At 36.3% G+C, this 20,973-nt stretch overlaps 1 protein-coding gene across 2 annotated transcripts in view; it reads left to right on the forward strand.

Moving 5' to 3' along the window:
- Positions 1–20,973, forward strand: part of ABCA12 (ATP binding cassette subfamily A member 12) — a 209,076-nt gene that overhangs the window by 86,021 nt on the left and 102,082 nt on the right. For both annotated transcript variants that reach the window (XM_018059867.1, XM_018059874.1), the window contains exons 4-8: positions 113–195; positions 2,176–2,273; positions 4,982–5,167; positions 9,533–9,711; positions 15,919–16,031. In XM_018059867.1, coding sequence (XP_017915356.1) covers positions 113–195; positions 2,176–2,273; positions 4,982–5,167; positions 9,533–9,711; positions 15,919–16,031 — 659 coding nt within the window. The remainder of the gene's footprint in view (positions 1–112; positions 196–2,175; positions 2,274–4,981; positions 5,168–9,532; positions 9,712–15,918; positions 16,032–20,973) is intronic.

The raw sequence follows: 20,973 nt of genomic DNA on the forward strand, positions 1-20,973 counted from the left end.
GATTAAAAATTGGAAAGTCCTAGGAGAGCCCTGGAATCTGCCACATAACACTTTGCTGTAGCTAACTGAAATTAATGTGAGTGATACAGAGTTCTTGCTTTTTCTTCTCTAGTGAAATTCTGAGAAAGTCATCCAACCTGGAGAAGGACAGCAATTTATCACTCCAGAGTACTGAAAAAAGGCACGCATCACTGGGTAAGCTATCCTCTTCTGTCCAGTTTAGAACAGGCCTTTTGGAACAACCAGCAAAGGTCTCATCTTTAAAAGTTGTACTTTCAACAATTCGAGCAAAGATGGAATGCCTAGCCTATCCTGAGAGATCTAATCACTCCTTACAGTTGCCTGAGTGTGGTGGTACAATTATGCAAAGGTCTTGAGAATAATTGGAAATTAAGTTATTACTGTGATACACACTAGAAGCAAAAGCCTATAAGTGGTAGTAATATAATGTTAAGAATTACACACTGTCCAACAATTGACCAGGAACTCTTCCATTGTCTACAGTTAAATGACACTGGGATGGTTAGAATGCCTAGCAATAAAACATATTGAATGGAGTCTCAGAGATTTGTCTGAGCTTTACATTCTATTTGTGAGGAACATGAAGCCCAACAAGGTTAAGCACCTTCCCTGTTGCAGTCATCCAGCTGAGCTGGTACTAGCGCAGCTGTCAGGGTGGGCCTTTCCAGCTGACGGTCTTCTTCCTCCCACTCCACCACTCAGTGGCACAGTCACTCATCGTGCTGTGTGCTTCCTTCATTCACAGCTAAGCCAGTGGCCCTCAGATGTTAGTGTGCAGAATACCCACATGCTGAGCTTCCTGAACCTTCTGCTCAGGTACTTCTGCTGCAGATGTTCCTGAGATACAGTTATTAGAAGCCACAACTTGAGAATAAACTCTCAAGACAACAGGATTGTTTCATATTCATTAGCAAATATTCATTAGGTGCCTGCTATTGCGAAGGTACTGTCTGAGCTATTGGAGATATATTAGTGAACAAAACAGAGATTCCTCTATGTCAGAATATGATTGGTGCTCTGGGGGGAAAAAAAAGAACCTTTAAAAATGCCATGTGATATTTAAGATTCTATGACACTAACATTCCAGTGTAAGTTGATGAGCCACGTGAAAAAAAAATATTTTGTTTTTGTAGTAGGAATATGTTTGTGAATGGTTTTGAGGAGTTAACATGCTGTGGTGAATGATCTCTGGGTGTCTGATGGAGTAGGGTAAAGAACAGAAGAATAAGATCATACTGTCGTGGTCCAGTTAGCTTTGCTCTGTGCAATAGCCATGTATTACGTTTCTGGCCAGTCATCTCACAAATGTATTGCTTTGGTCTAGAGGAATGTAAATTCTTCAGCCCCGTGAACATTTTAACACAGTCTACACCCCGCTGATGTTGGTCACTCTATCTTTGAATATTAAGATTCTTTGTTGTGAGGATAATAAAGTATTTCTATCCAAAATTTATAAGTGAATACACTGGCTAACGAATGCTATAGATCTGAACATAATTTTCCAGCTAATGCTCCTAACCCAGAACACTGTGCCACATTATAAATGGTATTGGATGAGACCACTTTGGGAATTACTTAATTAGAGTATACTGTAGTCTGGACTAATTGCTTCCTCCCATTTATTTGATCTGAAATATCATTCAGAAACCACTTTGGGGAGGAGGGAATTTATGATGTTAAGCAGATTTTAGCCTCCCAATTGAATAATTAAAAAAAAACCCATTATCACCAGATGTGTATTGCTCATTGGCAGATTCTTCAAGCAGATGTTGGGTGTGATGGATTGTGGGGTTAGTGGAGCCACCTCAGATCCTCTTGGCTTGCACTGAAATGATTCCGTTTATTAGGCAATAATATTGGTGATAAAGTTTAATGATATAAACTGGAATGAAAGCAAATGACATCCAGAATGATTGGAAAGAACCCAAGAGCAGACCAAAACCATCACAGTTTTATGTGAAAGGAAAAACTGATGGAATTCAGCATTTTGCCAGTAGGAAAGTTTCATGGAAAAGGTGCATATTTGAACACATTTCTTGTTGTGGAGTATATGAAAGCATAAGTGATATTTATGGATTCTTATGTGTGTGTGTGTGTATGTGTGTGTAAGTTTGTGTGTTTATTTTGCTAATCTTTTCTTTCTTTTCACAACAGCCACAATGTTTCCTAGTCCAAGTGCTGATTTGGAAAGTACTGAAACAGATACTTTCAATGGTAGTCAAGTGCTTGCCCGGATTCTTAGTTTGGAAAAGGTAATTTCAATCAGTTTATATTGAGCTCATAACAAAAAGCAGGTAAACAATCACCTCTTAGGTTAATAGAGGACTCTTCTAAATAGGAAGAGCACTCCCATTTGGAGTAATATCTCAGAGAGATTCTTTTCTTAGGAGCTGTTTGATAAAAAGCTTAATTTAGAGACACTGTAAATTCCTTAAAGTCTTGGATATTTATTTACTTCCCTGTTAAGTCCCTTAATTGAACTTAAGATTTTCATTTGGTAAAAAAAAAAATAGGGTGGCATTATATGTGATCTTTTAATTTTCTGAAGCAGGGAAGAAAAAATGCTGTATGAAAGCAAATGAAGCTATAGCAGCCATCAGACTTGCTGCCTCATCCATACTAATAATGCTTTTGGAAAAATTGGAGCTATAAAAGATCTCTCCCAAAAGTAATAAAAATCTCTTTCCTTAGCATGGCTTAAACAGCTTACCTATGGATTTCTGTCTGGTTTACTCACCTTCTTCTCTAAGATTCCAGATTGCAAAATGATAAACATCATTTCTAAGAGGTGTGCACTGGCAACCTATGAGCTACGTGTGCATGTGTGCGCATATACAAGGATTGTAAGAAATTGAATGTGAATGCCTTTAGGCTGAAGAGGTACCCTTCTGTTAACTGAAATCCCCACTTTTCCTTATGGTCTTTTATCCAACCAGATTCATACATTTAAGTTACTTGGCTGGCCCATGGGCATTTGAGTCCTGCTTTGCATGCTCTTCAGAAATTCAGAGGAGATCACTTTCAACATTTTGCCATCAAGGGACTGTTTCTCTCTCAGTCTCTGTCTCTCTCTCTCTCTCACACACACACACACACGAAAGAATTTTAATAATACATCCACATCTTATCTAGATGTAGACATTTCTTCCATCTGAAACATGGAGACATAACTCTGATCTTTATTCATGTTATTCATATTCCTATGACCTTAACCGCTGCTACTTAATATGTGTCTATTAGTTCCCCTTGAGGTGACATTATGTATAACTGAGGCATCTTAATAAGCTTGTTTATGTCAGTAAACCAAAGAACAATTCAAAATGTATGGAAAAGGCACCATACCTATCAAGGCAATTCTGCCAATGCTGGTTGATATATAAGACCTTCACAGTCAGTTCAGTCTAGATTTTGAAATCCTGGTTTATATAATAGTTGAGGTACCTAAATCACCCTGTGTAACTGAGGAAACCCCACCATGTGCCCACTTAATTCCAGTATAAAGCCTCCGCAAGTCACATCAGGGTGTAAACTAGGAAAAGTTACTTTATTCCATTCCATTTCTTCCATATTCTAATAATTTTATTTTATTTATGATTTTATTCCAATCCAATCCTTCTAAATTCTAATACTAGAAGCAAACAGTCTTGTGTTATATCAGCTAAATTCTTTAATAGCTAAAATAGCAATGCTATTCTCAAAAAAATCACTGTATTGTATTGAAATTCCCAGGTTCTCTTTCTCAGATGGAATAAAATTTAAGAATTTTGTGAGGCAGCACAGAGTCATATATCCAGTGGAGATAAGTAAAAAATGAATTTTCTATGTATAGATACATATTTTCAGAGTAGTTGGAGCAGAGAAAGGATATAAAAATTAGAATGACATATTGATGTCTGTGTCAGCAATCTCTCTGATTCCTCTTTCTTTCTGTTTACTGCTTTCTGCAACCCTTGCAAGAATAAGTAGAGAAATCGTTTTGGAGTGAATTTATACGTAACGTTCGGAAAGAGATATAGATGAATGACTAGAAGACCTGGCACTTAGAGTATATCCTAGAATAAATGGATCCTGTCTTATTTCATTATATTTAGAAGTTGAATCACTGGAAGGCATAGTGTAGATTTTGTGATATAAAAGGGGAAGGATGAAGGTAGTTAGCCTTCACCTGACAGGTTGTAAGAATTAATTATTAGGAAGGGTGCATTAAATATTGCAACTCACTGTAATTGGCTCTATAAATATCTAAACAACTTAATAATGGAGAATGTAATCAATATTATAGCTGAAAATAGTGCTACATTTGTGACTAGTCTGTACTGTGAAATATATGGAGGCCCTCCATTATAAAAATGCTTTCTGATTATTGCTTTTGGTAATTACACTGAACTGAACTGATGTATCTTCATATATGTGTTTTTTTTTCTTTAATGCAAAACTCATAAATGAAATCATTGCTTTTCCAATGAAACATAATCCATGTTTTTCTACTTCTTCTAAATAAACACTGTTGATCTTGAGACTAGACTCTGAAGCTCATCCTCTTTGGAAGTCTTCCAGAAATCCTGGCCAGTTTCCCATGAGGTGTCACAAACTGTTAGGACGCCTAAATCTCTGATGCTAAATGCCCAGGAAAAGCTAAGGTTTTTAAGCCTGAAGATTTTTGTCAGAGAAGATCTAGTATATTAGGTTGTCTCATCAGATACAAGAAATGAGTTCAGTTTAAAAAAATCATATGTAAATATTTTAAATCATAATGATGACAATAATCACTATATTCACATATTCTCTCAGGGATTTTCATGGGTAAACCCAATGTATTTTAGTTTTAATTTCATAGTTGCTATAATGCAGGAACTTAAAATGGCTATTATGTAGACAGGCTTGTTTCCTTGAAGACTAGTATATTTGATATCTGTATTTACTAACATTGTTATACTGCTTTTCTCACATACATTTTTAGCTTTTACAGCAAAATTCAACTTCAGAAGATATACGAAGAGAACTATGTGAGAACTATCCAGGTTATATTGCTGATTATGCCTTCTCTTGGACCACTCTAGGGAAAAATGTTCTTAATATATTTTGCCTGTCCAACAAGACCCTTTTAGAGTCTTCTCTCCAAGAACTAACAAACCAATTCTCTCAGGTGAGTGTAAACATTTTAATATGATCAGGGTCTCATAACAATAGCAGAAAATTTACAAAGCAACTCAAAGTGTTTCAAAGAGCAAGTCCATAGGTTTCATGGACTAGAAAATGCTGACTGAAATACTGGCTCACATTTGGCATGAATTCATCACACAGAGGTTCACATATGATGTCAAATTCTAAGCAATGACTACTTTCCATTTAAATGTGCTGGATTGAAATGATCCATTAAACCAAAAATATTCAGTTCAGTTCAGTTCAGTTCATTTCAGTCGCTCAGTCGTGTCCGACTCTTTGCGACCCCATGAATTGCAGCACGCCAGGCCTCTCTGTCCATCGCCAACTCCCAGAGTTCACTCAGACTCACGTCCATCGAGTTGGTGATGCCATCCAGCCATCTCATCCTCTGTCATCCCCTTCTCCTCCTGCCCCCAATCCCTCCCAGCATCAGAGTCTTTTCCAATGAGTCAACTCTTTGCATGAGGTGGCCAAAGTACTGGAAATTCAGCTCTAGCATCATTCCTTCCAAAGAAATCCCAGGGTTGATCTCCTTCAGAATGGACTGGTTGGATCTCCTTGCAGTCCAAGGGACTCTCAAGAGTCTTCTCCAACACCGCAGTTGCTTTATGGTTAATATAGAGATGGAATCTCATCTTTGTAGATGAAATTTGACTTTGGTTTATGGTGAATGAAGATTGACTGTTTTTTCTGAGATTTTTAAGTGAGATTACTCAGGATGTAATGTAAGTTTAATAATTAAACTCTCAGAGCCTGGTAATTCACAGAAGCTAGAATAATGGGTAAATGTTTCTTCTGAGATAAAACCTAATTTAAAACTTTGATTTTTACCAAAGAGTAACCCTCTTTCCGAAATATTATACACTAGAAACAACAACTTTATAATATGAAGTGCTAATGACCTTTTTTATATGCTAAATTGATGTGAAAATAAGAAAATATTTTTTATCATCTTTTTTTAATGAAATTCCACACACAATGAGAGTTCACAAAATCAAAATTTTTGAGTTCCCTCAAAATTTTATAAATGAGAATAAATTAAACATGTTCACATCTAACATTTTCCCCTTTGATCCTATGAATTTTATTGTATGGATGGAGGTTTGTGACATTCCAGGAGGCGGTGATCAAGACCATCTCCAAGAGAAAGAAATGCAAAAGGCAAAATGATTGTCTGAGGAGGCCTTAAAAATAGCTGAGAAGAGAAGCTAAAGGCAAAGGAGAAAAGGAAAGATATACTCATCTGAATGCAGAGTTCCAAAGGAGAGATAAGAAGTGAATAATGCAAAGAATTAGAGGAAAGCAATAGAGTAGGAAAGACTAGAGGTCTCTTCAAGAAAATTAGAGTTACCAAGGGAACATTTCATGCAAAGATGGGCACATTATAGGACAGAAATGCTATGGACCTAACAGAAGCAGAACTTATTAAGAAGAGGCGGCAAGAATACACAGAACTATACAAAAAAGATCTCCATGACCCAGATAACCACAATGTGTAATCACTCACCTAGAGCTAGACATGCTGGAATGCGAAATCAAGTGGGCCTTAGAAAGCATCACTACGAACAAAGCTAGTGGAGGTGATGGAATTCAAGTTGAACTATTTCAAATCCTGAACGATGATGCTGTGAAAGTGTTGCACTCAATGTGCCAGCAAATTTGGAAAACTCAGCAGTGACCACAGGGTGGAAAAGGTCAGTTTTCATTCCAATCCTAAAGAAAGGCAATGTAAAAGAATTCACAAATTACCTCACAATTATACTCATCTCATCTCCCGGCAAGGCTTCAGCAGTATGTGAATCGAGAACTTCCAGATGTTCAAGCTGGATTTAGAAAAGGCAGAAGAACCAGAGATCAAATTGCCTCCATCCGTTGGAGCATCAAAAAAGCAAGAGAGTTCCAGAAAAATATCTGCTTCTGCTTTATTGACTACACCAAAGCCTTTGACTATGTGGATCACAGCAAACTGTGGAAAATTCTTCAGGAGATGGGAATACCAGACCACCTTACCTACCTCCTGAGATATCTGTATGCAGGTCAAGAAGCAACAGTTAGAACCAGACATGGAACAATGGACTGGTTCCAAATTCAGAAAGAAGCGTGTCAAGGCTGTATATTGTGAACTTGCTTATTTAACTTATAGGCAGAGTACGTCATGGAAAATGCTGGGCTGGATGATGCACAAGCTGGAATCAAAATTGCCAGGAGAAATCTCAATAACCTCAGGTATGCAGATGATACCACCCTTATGGCAAAAAGCAAAGAGGAACTAAAGAGCCTGTTGATGAAAGTGAAGGAACAGACTGAAAAAGCTGGCTTAAAGCTCAACATTCAAAAGATGAATATCATGGCATCCGGTCCCATCATTTCATGGCAAATAGATGGGGAAACAATGGAAACAGCGACAAACTTTATTTTTTTGGGTGCCAAAATCACTGCAGATGTTGACTGCAGCCATGAAATTAAAAGATGCTTGCTCATTGAAAGTAAAGCTATGACCAACCTAGACAGCATATTAAAAAGCAGAGACATAACTTTGCCAACAAAGGTCCATCTAGTCAAAGCTATGGTTTTTCAAGTAGTCACGTATAGATGTGAGAGTTGGACCACAAAGCAAGCTGAGCACCGAGGAATTGATGCTTTTGAACTGTGGTGTTGAAGAAGACTCTTGAGATTCCTTTGGACTGCAAGGAGATCAAACCAATCCATCCTAAAGGAAATCATTCCTGACTATTTGTTGTAATGACTGATGCTGAAGCTGAAACTCCAATACTTTGGCCACCTGATGTGAAGAACTGACTCACTAATGCAGGAGGAGAAAGGGACAACAGAGGATGAGGTAGTTGGATGGCATCACTGACTTGATAGACATGAGTTTGAGCAAGCTCTGGGAGTTGGTGATACACAGGGAAGCCTGGCGAGCTACAGTCCATTGGGTTGGAAAGAGTCAGACACGACTGAGCAACTGAAATGAACTGAACTGAACTGAAGTACAGAATGCTTAAATTACTCTTCATTAACCTGAGTTTTCCGAATGAACTGGATTAGAAACACTGTTATGATAATGCCAATTCAACGTAGAGCACTTAGAATTCTATCTCAACAAACTCAGAAGCCATATAGAATGTGTGGCTAAGAATACCTTGTTCAAAATCACATTTTCAACATGAAAGACCTTGAATTAAGATCCAACTAAAGCCTGACTACTAGTATGAATGAGCTTACTAAGAAAATTGTTTGGGGTGGGAATATAATGAAGAAAATACTTCTAAAGGTATTATCTGGGACCTGGGATCCAGAGCAAGAGTAAATATCATGACTTTCTTTTATTTGCTTGCTTAGAGTACAAGATGTGACTATAGGATATTCACTATAAATCATTATTATAACTAAAGTTCCTTGTATTGCAACAGAACTTTGGAAATATTTTGTTAAGTATGTGTAATTGTAATAGTAAACATTTTCATATATTTGTATATATATATATTCACACATTTATACATAAAACACCTAAATTTTAAAGGTTCTCTATGCAAATAATATAAGGTCTGCTAATGGATCTGCATGCGGAAATGGCAGCCCACTCCAGTATTCTTGTCTGGAGAATCCTATGGACAGAGGAGCCTGGTGGGCTACAGTCCATGGGGTCAAAAATAGTCAGACATAACTAAGAGATTGAGCAGGCACTACTAATGGATATAGAGAGTATTTTTCTATATGTCCTAAACTAGATCCTAGAGAAAAACAAACTTATTACTCAGAAGCTAATTTTATTTTAAGAAATTAATTTTAATTTCCCCAAACCCAATTTCAAGTATTTTGTTTAAATGGTTTTGATAATCAAACATTAAATATGCCAACATCTAAAATTATAGGAAAAAATTCAATTACATGTAAAAACATTTGAAATGGTTACAGTTTTTCCAAGTAAAGGATTGCTAAGCCACTTCAGTCGTGTCTGACTCTGTGTGACCCGATAGACAGCAGCCCACCAGGCACCCCCGTCCCTGGGATTCTCCAGGCAAGAACACTGGAATGGGTTGCCATTTGCTTCTCCAATGCATGAAAGTGAAAATTGAAAGGGAAGTCGCTCAGTTGTGTCCGACTCTTTGTGACCCCATGGACTGCAGCCTACCAGGCTCCTTCATCCACAGGATTTTCCAGGCAAGAGTACTGGAGTGGTGTGCCATCGCCTTCTCCAAAATAAAGGATTACTTCAAACTAAATGAAAATATGAATTACTTAACTGAAACTCTAGACTTTCAGTGTTTTCAAAGACAGTCAGCCATGTGGTTACAGATATTGAAGTCTCGTCTCACCCTGTCTGTGGTTTTATTTTTTTAAGCTATCAAGTGATCCAAACAACCAGAAGACAATGTTTCAGGAAATGGTTAAAGTGCTATCCTTTTTCTCACAAGTACAAGAGCAGACAGCTGTGTGGGAGCTTCTCTCTACTTTTCCAAATGTGTTCCAGAATGACAGCACACTGAGCAATCTATTTGATATGCTTCGAAATGCAAACAGGTAAGAATTACTGTTCATAACGAAGTCTTTTTTTTTTTCTTCTAATGTTACCTTGAAGATCACTGCTGCTACTAATTTGCGTCAGTCGTGTCCGACTCTTTGCAACCCCATAGACGGAAGCCCACCAGGCTCCTCTGTCATAGCAAATAACCTTTCAGCACTTAACTGCAGATTTTGGCAGTGAACGTGAGGGTATTAGATAAGCAAAGGAGAAAGATACACTGTGGTCATCAGGGTTATTGACATGTATATAGGGAAACGAGGAACACTAATCATAACATCAGTAATGTCAGTTGATATCCCAGAACTCTGAAAAGATGATAGAGCAGGACCAGCGGTTGATTGGAATGGCACAGTCTCATTCAGGGACAACAAAGGCTCTGTGCGTCTAGTATTTTACATGCTCAAGATGAAAATATTTCATTGGATTTTTGGTACTACACGGTAAAAAAAAATAACCTTGCATATTGGGTTGACTTTATTTGACATAAATGACACAAAGATTTGAAAAACTTGCAGAAAAAAATCCCTTTAAAGTCTGTTTTCCTCAAAAATGAGATCTGAGCATGCTAGCATTTAGAATTTGATGAACACATACTTCAGATTTTGGCTGTGATGCCTAGCTAATTTGGAAATGTGCATTAAACAAAACAACTGCATTAATAATCAGTAATTATTGGTGCCTGTTACATGCCAAACACTTTACTGGACCCTTCATATATTTCACATTGAAACTTAACAACAGAACTATCATTTATTTCATAAATGAGATAATAGAGGGCTGTAAAAATTAAATAATTGATCATCTTACAGCTAAGAGAGTTTGAACCTGGGGTTTTATACTCCAGAACCCAGATACCTCTCTAATATGTCACTAAGAGCACAGTGGATTCCATTGTTAATGTCTGAAGCACCAGAAAAGAGTTTTCTCATCTTCTCTGGAGAATCTAAGTGTTTATATTTATTCAAAGACCTTGTAATAAACCCTCATGTTGGTATATTAATTTCATTTGATTCTCATAACAGTGCTTTGAGATTGAGACCACAGATATCTGCATTTATTAAAAAGAAAACACACCTTCATGGAGGTCAAATGACTTTTTCAGGAAGGTCAAAAGACTTCCTCAAGGTTCTACAACTAAGTAAGTAAGTGGTAAAGCTAGAACCTAAACTCAAGGAATCTGAATCCAAGACCTGTGCTCTTTCCACAATAAATAACATGTTGTAACTAAACTATAAAAGAAGTAAGATATTAGTAAATTTGATTTGGTCCTCATTTTGGCTCTTCGGGATATTTTCATTCACTCGGAATTTTGACACTTGGTTCTCTTCCTCCCTTGTATATTCTATTTTAGAAAACAAACAGGTAAATCGATTAAAGGAGAAATGGGATTGTTTGAGTTGTACAATGTAGCAATGAAAGAAGTCAAGATACTCTTGAGACCACAACAAGTTATCACTAACACTCACTAAATTGGAGAAGGAAATGGCAACCCACTCCAGTGTTCTTGCCTGGAGAATCCCAGGGACGGTGGAGCCTAGTGGGCTGCCGTCTATGGGGTCGCACAGAGTCGGACACAACTGAAGTGACTTAGCAGCAACACTCACTAAAATGGATTCAGTTTTCAAAGATGAGTGACCCCAGTTGCTGGCAAGAATGTAAAGCAAATAGAATTTATACATTGCAAGTTAGAGTGTAAAGTGATATAACCATGTCAGAAAACAGTGTGACAGGTTCTAAGGAAGCTAAAAATAGAACCATGTGATGTAGCATTCTACCCCTGGTTATTTACCCAAGAAAATTAAAACATATGCCCACATGAAGATTTGCATGCTAATGCTTACAGCAGATTTATTCACAATAGCTAGAAATTGAGAGAAAAACAAATATCCCTAAACAGAATGGATGAAAAATTGGAATTCTACTCAGTTAAGAATAATAAACAGATTACTTAATCACACAACAGCATAGATAAATCTTATGAATATTATGCTGGCAAAAGAATCTAGTCCAAAAAAAAAAAGAAAAGGAATACATACTAGATGTGTAGATATTGTATTATTAACAAAATTAATGTACAGTGTTAGAAATCAGAACAGTGGATATTGGGGCAACTGTTGGAAGCATGACAAAACTTTTTTAAGGTGATACTTTATATCACCTTAAAATAAGATATTTTATATCTTATTTAGCATGGTGGTTACATAATTGTACATATTGTCAAAGCTTATTGAATAATAACCTTAAATATGCTCATCATGTTGTACGTGAATTATACCTTAATGAAATTTGGTTATTAAACAACAAATAAAAACCAAACTCCCACAAAATAATGCTCACTGAAAGGTGGAAGATCCAAAAAAATACCCTTTGGTCAAAAGTAAATTAATTAAAAATACATTAGACATCATTTTGATAGAGCAAATTACATAAGGACATTGCACTGTGGCTATTTTAATTCCCTTAAAATTTAAAATAAAATTATTGCATTATACCATAGATATGTTCTCAGGTAATGATTAGAATGTTGTAAACCAGTCTACATAATAATGAAAACAGCTTTTAAAAGAAATAGCTTCAGATTATTATAAAGCAGATGACATATGACTTTTTCTAACCTGGATAACTTTCTTTAAAGCAGTTGATTTTTACTTATTTATTATTTAGCTAATTAATTAATTTAAAATTGTATTGCCAATTTATATAGTTGTTCTTGCTAACATGAAAACCTCTAGCTATTCGTGGGATTTTTTTAGTGTAATAAATTTGGCATATGCTGAATTTTGTAAATTTAAGGTGCACAGGGTGTCACATGATTTTGAGCACTTGGTGTGCTATCATCAGGGAATCGAATTTTAAACTTTATTCTTTTTTTTTAATTTTTTTTTTTTAGTTTTTTAGTTTTTAAATTTTAAAATCTTTAATTCTTACATGCTTTCCCAAACATGAACCCCCCTCCCATCTCCCTCCTCATAACATCTCTCTGGGTCATCCCCATGCACCAGCCCCAAGCATGCTGTATCCTGCGTCAGACATAGACTGGCGATTCAATTCTTACATGATAGTATACATGATAGAATGCCATTCTCCCAAATCATCCCACCCTCTCCCTCTCCCTCTGAGTCCAAAAGTCCACTATACACATCTGTGTCTTTTTTCCTGTCTTGCATACAGGGTCGTCATTGCGATCTTCCTAAATTCCATATATATGTGTTAGTATACTGTATTGGTGTTTTTCTTTCTCGCTTACTTCACTCTGTATAATCGGCTCCAGTTTCATCCATCTCATCAGAACTGATTCAAATGAATTCTTTTTAACAGCTGAGTAATAGTCCATTGTGTATATGTACCACAGCTTTCTTATCCATTCATCTGCTGATGGACATCTAGGTTTCTTAATTCATTTAAATTTATTAGAAAAACTTTTAATATATTTGAAACAACATGGGTATGTGAATCTACTTTTCACTGGTAATTGCAATGAAATTCTAATACAGATTAAATATTTTCAATGAAAATTTAGCATCTGAGTTGAGATGCTTCATTAGTGTAAAATATACTTTGAAATCTGAAGATAATGCAATAAAAGATAATATACTAATATATTTTATATTGATTAGATGTTGAGATGATAATATTTTGGATATATTGGGTCAAATAAAATATATTATTAAAATTAACTTCATCTGTTTCTTTAAATGTCTTGCATTATATTTATGTTAAAAGACCTTTTATGTCAACCATTTTTTAAAGTCAAATCTTCTTTATATTATTATTAAAGTGTCACTAAAAGCTGTTAATTCTTCACAAGTGACTGTATTTTGTCACCAAGTCATTGGTTTATCTTACTCTTTGTTGATCAAGTAATATGAACAAATAAACTGTATAAAAACTCATTGCTGTCATTTCCTCCAGCAGTTTTGTAAAGCTGTAACTTGTTATGTAGTTCAGTCACCAAAACCAGATTGCAAAATGTCAAGATTACGACAGAGGTTAGCAAAAATGAGCAATCTCAAAAATCAAGAAAAGCATATGAAAAAACAGGTGATAGTCACTATTTATGAGGAGGAAGTGGTATACTTAGATATGAATCACAAAAACCCCTTTTTAGATTACCTTACAAGGAGACTTGTTTTGGATAACTTCTATATGTATATGATGAACAGGACAGAAAAACAAAACCAATGAAGTGAAGTAAAGTTATCTTCATCAATAGTTTCAAGGATCTCATAGAGGATGGGGGTCAGGTGTCGTTTTTTTGTCGCGTTTTGATAGAAAAAGATGAATTACGTCTACTGACATTTTTATTAGTTATATTAATAACAATAATGCTGACAATGAGATTGCCAAATGTTCAGTCTTTGAAGGTGTTACTTTGAGACGAAAGATCAGCTGAGTCAAGCAGAGACCAAGCTGGGCGAAGGCTGGCAGAAATCTCCAACGTCAGAACGTTTACCTGGTCTCCATACTCAGCAGGATTCAGAAACAACTCAAAGTCTGAGAACCAGGAGATTCTTGGGGCAAATATAAAAATGCCTGACATATCAGCTGTTATGTATACAAAGCACAGGCGAGAAAAATTCAGCCATCCCACCATGGCCAAACACACAGCTGGAAAGACAAGCTAACAATGGCTGTAGCTCAGTGCAGAAATGGTCTGTCCTCTTCTCTGCCATGCTGGGGCAAAGCGCCAGAGTCAAGATGTAGAGGAGAAAGAGCAGAAACTTTGAAATTAGACACAATCAGCTTTATTCATTTGGATAACCTTGTGTAAGTTATTTAACTTTTGAACTTTAGTGTTCCATAACAAGACAAATGAATTGACTTTTTGGAAATATTAGAGAAGCAAATAAAATTATAATTCTATAAATATGCATGCTAAGTTGCTTCAGTCATCTCTGACCCTTTGAGATCCAGTTGACTGTAGCCTGCCAGGTTCCTCTGTCCATGGGATTCCCCAGGCAAGAATACTGGAGTGGGTTGCCATGTCCCCCTCCAGGAATCTTCCTGACCCAGGGATTGAACCCTTGTCTTTCTGCAGCTCCTGCACTGCAAGCAGATTCTTTACCACTGAGTCACCAGGGAAGCCCATAAATAAATAGATATATGTTTGTATATCCATACACATACCTACTAGAAATTAGAGAACATTCAAAAGTTAACGCTCTGAATATAATAGTCATTCATGGTTAGGAGCTAAAATTAAAATGATCTTAATTTAAATATTAAAAATTCCAAAAATATTGTAGAAAGTATATGCACATGCTGTTGCTGATGTGACCTTTCAGTTGACTAAGATACATATGGAAGAGCTATTAGCTAATATGTACTACATTTAACTTCACAATAGCAAATCCTTAACAAAGCCTTTTGTTCTAAGTTACCACTCATATATATACATTGCCATTAATATATTGCCTCACAGTATTTGTGAAATTCAAACATACTTGTACAATGCTAACATTTTTTAAATGTGCCAATGACAATAGGAGATAAAAAAGAGGCATTTCTTAAGTCGGTAATTGATTTTTTTGGAAATACTGAATGAACTCAAGCATGAACAAGTAAATTTGCTGATTTTTCATTCCCAGTGTAGACTGCCCATCTTATTAGTAACATAAAAATCCTGGGAAGACAATGCCAGTTAGTGTGGATATTAATTTTGAGCTACCCCTTGGAGCAGTGCCTGTGGGCTACTTAGAGGATAGAATGCAATCTCTAATTAGGGCAAGCTCCCATTAAAAAAAAATTAACATTTGTTTAGCAAAAGATAAATGTTTATCAAATAATTAATAATTATTCTTGAAAGTGGATCCTTTATCTGGGCTTAATTTTTAATGAAAATAATTTCCAATATTTAATTTTTTTCCTTTAAAAACAAAAGAAGAGGTATCCTTTTATTGGAAACTGCTGTTTCTAACCACTTATTTTTAGATTTTAACAACAACAACAAAAAAAACTGATGTGAACTTCACTCCTTACTTTAAGACCTTTTAGGCTTTAGAATCCTGTATGGTTCAAGAATATTTTGTTGGGATTTTGTGCATGAACAGACAAACAAGCAATTAAATGACAAAGCAGCATCCTGTCTTTTATGTTATAAGAATAATTTTCAATACTGTAGCTATTTTCTTCTTGAATAACCTTTTGTTTCTGTCTGCAAATGTTGAAATGCAATCTGGTTTAATTGTTTTTCGACTTGTTAGTGTGCTGCTGGTTGTGCAGAAGGTTTATCCACGTGTCACAACTAACGAAGGTTTCAGAACTCTCCATAAATCTGTTAAACATCTGCTGTATACCCTGGACTCCCCATCTGAAGGTATTATATTTCTATCTTTCTGTATTGAATTCTGCATTGCAATTCTGTATTCAGTTCCATTAGGAATAAAAAACAAAATGCAACTGAAGCAACCATTTATGCATGACATTATTCTTAGGTGGGAACATATGTTACCATTAAATCTGGATCTTTAGCTAACCAAAGTGTGGAGACAAGGAGAAATGGTTGGAAAAGAGGCTGTGACTCTCTAGGATTTTTATTTTTATGAAAATGGTCTCTCTTAGCTATATTATAAAGCTATGTTTATGCTTGGTACGAAAAAATAAATATCAGAGAAAGGGACTAAGCCTCAACAAGTAGATTTCTACCACAACTTTTTGAACAAATGCCTACACTGAATTGCAGTACTTTTGCCCTTTTTCCCAAAATTTGACTTTTTAATCAGAATGAGTCTTTGGATAAAACTCACCCTTCAGCCAGCCATCTTGAAAATTCATGATGGATATCAGAGCGTGAATAGATCAGTATAGACCTACTGTCCCACCTAGTAAGACAAACGATAGCATCTTGCTAGTGAATCAGAAAAGATCATCTTTGCATATAGAGAAGTGCACAGACACACACACAAACACAGTCATATACAGACAAACATGTAGGACTATAAGGAATAAATCCCTACTTCACAAGTGAAATGTTTGGTTAGTATTTACTGCTTCTGAATGAGTTTAGGAATAGGCTTTCTCAACTGAGCTTGCCAGCTTTTAAGTATGTAGACTTGACTTTTGAATTATAGATAAGTAATCAGGTCACAAGCTGATTGTTTATTTACAAGATCTTAAACTATTTTCATATAAAACGCTGGTTTTAAAGGATTTAAAGACTTCTTGAAGGAGGATCTAACATACTCTTGGATACCAATTTCTTCAGTTCAGTTCAGTTCAGTCACTCAGTCGTGTCCGACTCTTTGCAGCCCCATGAATCGCAGCACGCCAGGCCTCCCTGTCTATCACCAACTCCCAGAGTTCACTCAGACTCACGTCCATCGAGTCGGTGATGCCATCCAGCCATCTCATCCTCTGTTGTCCCCTTCTTCTCCTGCCCCCAATCCCTCCCAGCATCAGAATCTTTTCCAATGAGTCAACTCTTCGCATGAGGTGGCCAAAGTACTGGAGTTTCAGCTTTAGCATCATTCCTTCCAAAGAAATCCCAGGGCTGATCTCCTACAGAATGGACTGGTTGGATCTCCTTGCAGTCCAAGGGACTCTCAAGAGTCTTCTCCAACACCACAGTTCAAAAGCATCAATTCTTCGGCACTCAGCCTTCTTCACAGTCCAACTCTCACATCCATACATGACCCCTGGAAAAACCATAGCCTTTTCAGTCACAGAATTAATGACTAGCTTGCAGGATTGATTGTTGTTAAATTCAGTGGTCTTCATGAGCATTAGGGTTAAAAAAATAGCCTTGTGCTTTTAAGAAAAGGTCCAGCCCAGAAAAACCAGACAGTGCAATAACAAACACTAATTATTTCCTCTGTACATTTTTCTGTTTGCATTTTAAAGACTTGAGAACTTCAGATTTCTTCTTACCATTCTTTTCCTTTTCATCTTCAGACTCATACCTTTTAATTGTATAGAGGGATAAAGTTGAAATTTTTGTTACAAAGGACGTAAGTTCTTTAGTGCCTTAGAAGCCAAAGAACCTTTTATTAACTGAGGCAGCAAAATACTTTTCCTGATGAACAATATAGCTCAATTTTCAATACTTAACAATGGCCATGTTGCATTTCTATGATCATGCTCATAATTTTGACATGTGTTAAACCATGCCATTGGATAATCAGAATGACAAGGAAATATTAATACATTAAGGATATATGTTTTTATTTTTAGAATTAGATGTGCTTATGTTTGTTTTTAAAAATTTCCTACACATGTGACTTCATCAGTCTAAAGATACCAATGCCGTAGTATTAAGGTCAGTTCCTATGTCACTAACCCCAAGCCCCTGCATGCATGCATGCTTGAGCAGAAATTTCATGACCTTTGAAAAATTATTCCAAGTATTTTTGGGAATCCTTCAGGAAACCCAAACTTGTTCTGAAGTACAAATACCTGCCATGTTGCCCAAGCCACCCATGCTTACTCTTTATAGCATTTAGTGGTATTTGTGAACACATGTCCTCCCTTGGCTTTACAGTAAACAAACTGGAGTGAAATGGTCACTCAGATCAGAGTTGCTTGCTTGGGTCCTCTCTAATGATTGACAGGACTCAGATAGCTTTAAATGTCTCATTCTCTTCTTTCAAACGAAGAAAGTAGAAAAAATAAAAAGGTAGTGTTCTTTTTGTGTGTGTCGATGATAAATATTTTATTATCTTAAGTCCTTTCTATCACCAAAACAACTCTATAAGAGGTATTTATTATCCCATTTTGCAGACAAAACAACTAAGGCAAAGGAAGACTGGGCACTTTGCCTATGTTATACATCCAGCAAGTGACTAAACTGAGATTGAGAGCCTGAATCTGTCTATGCCCAAAGCCAGGTCCCCAAGCTCTGTTAAATGGCCTTACTCATATTTACCATCTGAGACATGTACACACTTGCTTCTAGGATACTTCACACAAGTACTTGCCACCACTCAGCCTCAGAATGGCTCCACTTTCAGCCAGTCATAGAGTGCGATTCATTGTGCCAGCTTCCTTCCCACATGATCCATTTTTCAGTAGCCATCGCTCCATTCCTCTCTGCACTCCATGTCTATTTCTGATTCAAACTTCCACACCCCATGTCTACTTTTGATTCAGCCTTGATTATGAACACACTTCAAGGTTTTTTCAGAAGCCTCCTCAGCAACCATGACAATACAGAGATGCCAATAAACATTTGAGAAGATGTTTTAAGGAATCTTAACTTCCTGTTTTAAGGAATCTAATTCTCAGCTCTGACCCAGTAAGGATCCCTGCTTCACTGTTTAGTATTTCCATTTATAAAACTGAGTTTTGAGGGTGAAGATTACCTTTTTTGGCTCATTGAAGTTTATTCTTTTGCCAAGCGGTAAATTACATGAAATTACATCTTTAAACAAAAAGCCATGTTTACTGGTGAAAAGAGGTATCTGTGCACTAGATTTCTTTCTCTGTCTTTGGGCATCATTTTTATATATGACTACTTCTACAAATAAAAATTAAACCTTGCTTTTTAAAGGGCTGTAACAATTTCCACTTCATTAAAACCCATTCAATACGGTACTTCTCAGATACTTTAAAGTCCAGAAGGACAAGTGCCCAGAGGGCAAAGTCCATACTTAACATCAAGGTCAAGCCTATAATTGATATATACAAAGTTAATTTCTATTAGCTATTCATTTTAATAATCTGATGAAGAAAAGACATTTCATAACCATATAGTATACAAATGCTAATGGACTCAGTCATATAGTATACAAATGCTGATGAACTCATAGGAGTTCAAAGTGAGCAAAATTTGATCTTGGAAAAATGGTTTTATATACTTTTACACTGCAGAAGCATAAATCTTCACAGAGTCCTATCCTGGATTATTCTATTTATGTGCTCAGTTGCTAAGTTGTGTCTGACTCTTTGCGACCCATGGACTGTGACCCACCAGGCTCAGACTCTGTCCATGGGATTTCCTAGGCAAGAATACTGGAGTGAGTTGCTATTTCCTTCTCCAATTCTATATATGGATGCCAATAAATAATGGTTATTACCATTATTAATTAGGTTTATTTATACTGAGTATCTTCTTCTTGGCCCTTTCACTCATTGATACATTGCTGTCTTTAGAGCAATAATACTTAGCTGTCTTGAGCAGAGAAGAGAGGGACTCCTGCTAGAGAGGAAAACTGAGAAAGCCATTCTGCCAAGTTACTAGGGATGGTACAGACATTACTCAGACATGACTGATACCGAGGAAGACAAGGAGGTTTTTAATTCTGTGAGTCTTTTACATGCATGCTTATTTAAATAAACAAAATGATCAGCATGAGAAAAGTACAGATGGCTGCCCAGTTCTGTGCTACGACCTTTTTAGAAGACTTTAGAACACACTAACTAGAGACAATGGGAGAAGAATTAAAGCTATCGATAAAGTACCCTATTGAAAATGATAAGGCCAGTGTTGAAAAATGACAGCACTGGAACTTCTGGATTATTTATGAAGAATTAAGAGTGTCTATAAGAACAGTGAAATAAGTAATACCATTTCCTTAAAGGAGTTGAATGTGAAAGCACTGGATTTCTGATGTTTTTATTTATGCAATAGCCATTTTTAAATTTTGCATATGAATGTTGTTGGACTTATATATATATTTTTTAATTCAGGAAAGTGTATTTTTAGAAAAAATTTTAATTGGAAGAAAATTGCTTTTTGTGTTGGTTTCTGCCATACAGCAACATAAATCAGTCATAATTATATGTATATACTCTCCCTCTGGAGCCTCCCTCCCCTCCCCCCATCCAGCCCCTCTAGGTCACCACAGAGTGCCAGACTGCACTCCCTGTGTTATATATGGACTACTAGTCAGCTGCACTTACCCTGCAATGATAGAATGCTATGCAGCAAGCTGACTCAGGGACCCATTTAACTTCTAGGGGCAATTCTCTGTGTTGAGTTAGATCTTCATATATGGTTTCCATTAGACACAACTTAGTGATTGCCTTCCACACTCCAAACCTCACATTATTTGAGACCACTCAGAATGGTTCTATAAACATTAGTTAATTTGCATTCACAGCTGCATTCAATCGAAATCACTGGCTGGTTTTGAAAGATAAAAAATATAGATTAGTGATGGCAGATGTTTCCTAAGGCTACATTCTAGACAACTGAAGGCAAACAAATGAAAAAATCCAGTGACTCATGAGATTGAAATTGGTTTCATTTGATTAACAAGTCACCAAGGTAGTCAATCTGCATTACGATATTTGAGTCATCTATGCATATAGGATAAAATAAT

Source organism: Capra hircus, chromosome 2 (assembly GCF_001704415.2).
Source record: "Capra hircus breed San Clemente chromosome 2, ASM170441v1, whole genome shotgun sequence".
NCBI classification, from domain to species: domain Eukaryota; kingdom Metazoa; phylum Chordata; class Mammalia; order Artiodactyla; family Bovidae; genus Capra; species Capra hircus.